At 65.8% G+C, this 3,785-nt stretch overlaps 1 protein-coding gene across 1 annotated transcript; it reads right to left on the bottom strand.

Moving 5' to 3' along the window:
* Window positions 1-2,025: 2,025 nt before the first annotated feature.
* Window positions 2,026-3,412, bottom strand: LY6H (lymphocyte antigen 6 family member H). The gene is made up of 3 exons (XM_004580863.3): window positions 3,215-3,412; window positions 2,679-2,798; window positions 2,026-2,512 (listed from the first exon to the last, which is right to left on the bottom strand). The coding sequence occupies exons 1-3, from the start codon at window positions 3,279-3,281 to the stop codon at window positions 2,259-2,261; spliced, it is 441 nt and encodes a 146-aa protein (XP_004580920.2). The 5' UTR covers window positions 3,282-3,412; the 3' UTR covers window positions 2,026-2,258.
* Window positions 3,413-3,785: the final 373 nt, after the last annotated feature.

Below are 3,785 nucleotides of genomic sequence, written 5' to 3'. Positions count from 1 at the left end.
AGGACAGGAGCTCTGCCTAGTCCCCAGCTCAGGGGAAAGGGACCACAGGAGCCATCCCCACGGTTTGGCACCCTATGCCCTCTGGATCTCCCACCAGGGATCTGACACCTGACCCTTCATCCCCCAGCCCTCTGCATTGCCTTCCAACTCCATTGCATCCAGGGAGCCAGCCCTACCAAGGCTAAAAGCCCAGGGGAAAAGCTGCCCCAGTCCCCACCCCTCCACTGTCACCACGCTGCCCTACTCCAAGACCCCAAGCCTTGAACAGCGCAGCCTGCTGAAAGCCCACTCCTCAGCCGCACACGGGCAGGCAGCCGTCCGGTGCGCATTCTGGTCTCTGATAATTAGAGATTAAGAGATAAACTCACAGGTGGGCTGTGAATTTGCTCCTTGTTGCTGCACTTCCTTTTAAATATTATTTTTGTGAAGATGTATTCATTTTACTTGAAAGTCAGAATTACAGAGAGAGGTCTCCATCCACTGCTTCACTCTCAAAATGACCTGGGCTGATGTGAAGCCAGGAGCCAAGAGCTTCTCCTGGGTCTCCCGCATGTGGGCCAGCCTCTGCTACTTTCCCAAGCATGTACCGCTTTTCTAACGCTGACTGCATGCCGGCCACCTGCCATGCTCCCGGCCCCTGCCCCGAGGGCTGAGCCATGCCGCGGGACAGGAACATGGCCATGGAGACTCACGTGGGCCTCCAGCCCTCACTGCGAAGTTAAAAGCACACACATACACACACGCTCACCTGTGTGTCTGTACTCACACAGCACACACATGCACACACAACAAATACACACACGAACGCACACCCTTGCGCAGTCTCCATTTAAATCCCAACAGCGGCCAGCTCCAGAGCAGAGGACATGCATTCAGCCAGGCATGTCCCTGTCCCCACGTCCTCCCAGGACCTCATGGTCCCTGTTAGGCCATGAGCCCAGCTCCTCTGGGCCTCAGCAGCTGTGGTGCCCACAGGTTCTGCCAAAGTGGCCTCTAGGGTCCTCCCGGGTTCCGAGGTCAGTGTCAGCCCCAGGCACTTCCTCCTGCACGGTCCCAGCCACACCACGCAGAGGGGTTAGGGTCTTCAGGCACTCAGTACTCAGAGCCACAGCCCTCGTCTCCCACGACCCAGCAGCTGCATACCCCGAAGGGCAAGGGGTGGGACCCCTCCCACTCCACCAGGAAACCCTGGGATAACTGAGGTGCACAGTGCAGGAAGTCCCACCCCCTGCTGCCCTCGTGGCTGGGCTCAAGGGGCCCACCAGATGGAAGGCCGAGCAAGTACTGGCATGAGGGTGCTGAGCCCGGAGCAGCATGGATGCCAGCCATGGCCGGAGGCGGCTACTTCCTCAGCCACAGATCTCCCCCAGTCGGCCCCCACTCTCCAGAACCCGGGCTATCCACAGCTCCCTGGCTTGGGCAGGTGGGGGCACAGGATGGGCTGCCAGGAGGGGACACCGTCCACCTTGCATGCTGGGGTCCCTAGGGTGGAGGGAAGGAGCAACACCCAAGGAGTGAGAACATTCGCCCACCTCCCCACATTTCCCTGCAGCAGGAGGCTCAGTCCACCCGGTCAGCAGCCCGGACAGCACCACTCACCCCTCCCCGCACCCCAAGACTTCCTGGGGTCTTTGTCAATTCTACCTCCTTCTCCTCTTCCTGGACTTCCGGGTCCCCCAACACGTAAAGCAGTAAGTGGGTGTCCAAGGGACAGGAGATGGCCCACAGTGGACATGTCCCTCGGCAGGCTCCTCCAGCAGGACAGTAGGCCTGTGCACCTGCCGGGCCCAGCTCCTCATCCCCTCCTTCCCCCAGAGGAGCAGCCCTGCCAGACACAGGGTGAGCGCAGACCTGCTACTAGGGCGGGGGCTCCCTCTGCCCTCCCCACACAGGGCAGCCAACACAGCAAGTGACCACTGCCCAGGCAGCTTGCCACTCTGCCAGCCTGGGTGAGTGTGCAGAAGCCCCACGAGGGATCCTCAGCCTCCTCACGCCCACACCCACACTCAGACCAAGTCCCAGGACTCAGAAGTGACTTTATTTCTCCATGGCAGATGCCCTCTGGGACGGATCTGGCCTGGCCTGGCCTGGCTGCCCCCAGTAACCCGGGAGTCCCGGTCTCCTCAGGCCCGCCCCCCAGGCTGCACAGTGTCCTGGACGCAGAGCTGGTGGACAGGCAGGGAAGCCTCACCTCTGGGGGGGTGGGCAGCCCCTCCACCCAGAGCACAGAGCCAGCCCAGTTGGGCAGGATTGCTGGGTCAGCCGCCCCGTGGGAGGGCGGGCGCCCAGAGGAGGACAGGCCCCAGGCTGAACAACAGCCCCCCTGAAAGGGCCCAGGGGCTGCACCGCGGCCCGGCCACGGCCGAGTTGCACAGGTCCTTGTCGCAGCAGTCCACGTCGACTTTTAGGACGCCCGAGTTGATGAACCCCATCAGGTAGTCCGAGAAGAAGTGCCGCTTCACGAAGCTGCATGAAGAGGCGCACATCTTGTTCACTGACTGGTCCTTCCTGCCTGAGCAGAGAGGGGCGCGGTCACCTGAACCCCGCCTGGCGGCCACATGCCCCCAGGAGTCCCCACCAGCCCCCACGCACTGGAGGAGCCAGGGAGGGCCAGGCCCAGCCCTCGGCCACTCCCTCCGCCCCCTCCGCCACACCCACACACACAGGGCCCCACTTACTGCTGCTGGGGTCAGTGATGCGGACGCTGGCACACACCGTGTCAGACGGCTGGCACTGCTTCGGGGTGCAATGGCTGGAGTTGGTGGTCAGGGTGCAGTCCTGGCACCACAGGCCCTGAGCTGGGCAGGCATGGGTGAAGGATGACCAGGCCAGGCCGGCCAGGCCCAGGCCTCCCCCCACTTCCCGCGGCAGGTACTCCAGAGCAGCCACGCCCCCTCCCCGGAGGCTCAGGCTGCGAGAAGCAGGGGCCTGCAGCCCGACCCGCCCTGGTCGCGTGGCCACGCCAGCTTCACACCGCTCCCACCCGGCCGGGCACACACAGGGGGGCCTCCATGCTGCATAGGACGCGGAGAGGCGACGGACACTCTGGGAGCGAGAGGCGGCGACGCAGCACTCGGAGCCCCCAGGCGCTGGGGGAGAACCGCGCCACCAGGGTGGCAGAGGTGCAAGAGGCCTCGGCAGCCGCCGGGAGACCGCAGCCCGGAGCCCTGCCCCGCGCCCTGCCCCGCGCCCTGCTCCGCGTGGCCCGACTCACCAGGCGCCGAGCACAGCAGCACGGCCAGCAGCGCCAGGCCGAGGCCCCTCATAGCTGCAGGCAGCATGCTCCGGGCGAGCCACACCGAGGCGCGGAGGCTGCGGGCGGGGGTCCTCGGAGGCTCAGGCCTAATAGGGAGACGCCTCGGTCAGCAGTCGCAGCCCCGGCCAAGCCCAAGGACCCTCCCCCTTCTCTGGCCTTGGAACGCAGCCTGCTCGCGGGATCGGGGCCAAGGGCGGGCGGCCTGCAGCGCGCATGACGCCCCCCGCCCATCCCCCGCCCGCGCCCCCCAGTGCCCACCGTGTCGCACACCCGCTCCAGAAGGAAGGGGTCGGAGCTCCCGGACGGGATGATAACGCGCGCTGGGCACCTGCGGGAGCAGCGGGAGGTGCGGTCCGCACGCGAAAGGCAGGACGAGGGGGGCGCGGGCCGCACCTGCCGGTTGGGTTGGAGTGGCACCAGGTTCCCCACTCCCACCCCTGAGCCGAGGGGCCGGGAACCCCGCACCCAGCCCCCTCTCCCGGCCTCCCGCGCGCAGCCCCGGGCGCTCACCGTGGGTCAGGGCGTGGAG

The sequence above is a fragment of the Ochotona princeps genome, chromosome 9, assembly GCF_030435755.1.
Source record: "Ochotona princeps isolate mOchPri1 chromosome 9, mOchPri1.hap1, whole genome shotgun sequence".
Lineage (NCBI taxonomy): Eukaryota > Metazoa > Chordata > Mammalia > Lagomorpha > Ochotonidae > Ochotona > Ochotona princeps.
This window is presented reverse-complemented; position numbering and strand designations above follow the sequence as displayed.

Bases quoted from the DNA above. Each gene is read 5' to 3' on its own strand.
- LY6H (XM_004580863.3), bottom strand. From the start codon at position 3,281: ATGCTGCCTGCAGCTATGAGGGGCCTCGGCCTGGCGCTGCTGGCCGTG. The intron at 2,799-3,214 runs GTGAGTCGGGCC...ATGCCTGCCCAG, and splicing joins GCTGCTGTGCTCGGCGCCTG to CTCAGGGCCTGTGGTGCCAG. The intron at 2,513-2,678 runs GTAAGTGGGGCC...CTCTCTGCTCAG, and splicing joins CATCACTGACCCCAGCAGCA to GCAGGAAGGACCAGTCAGTG.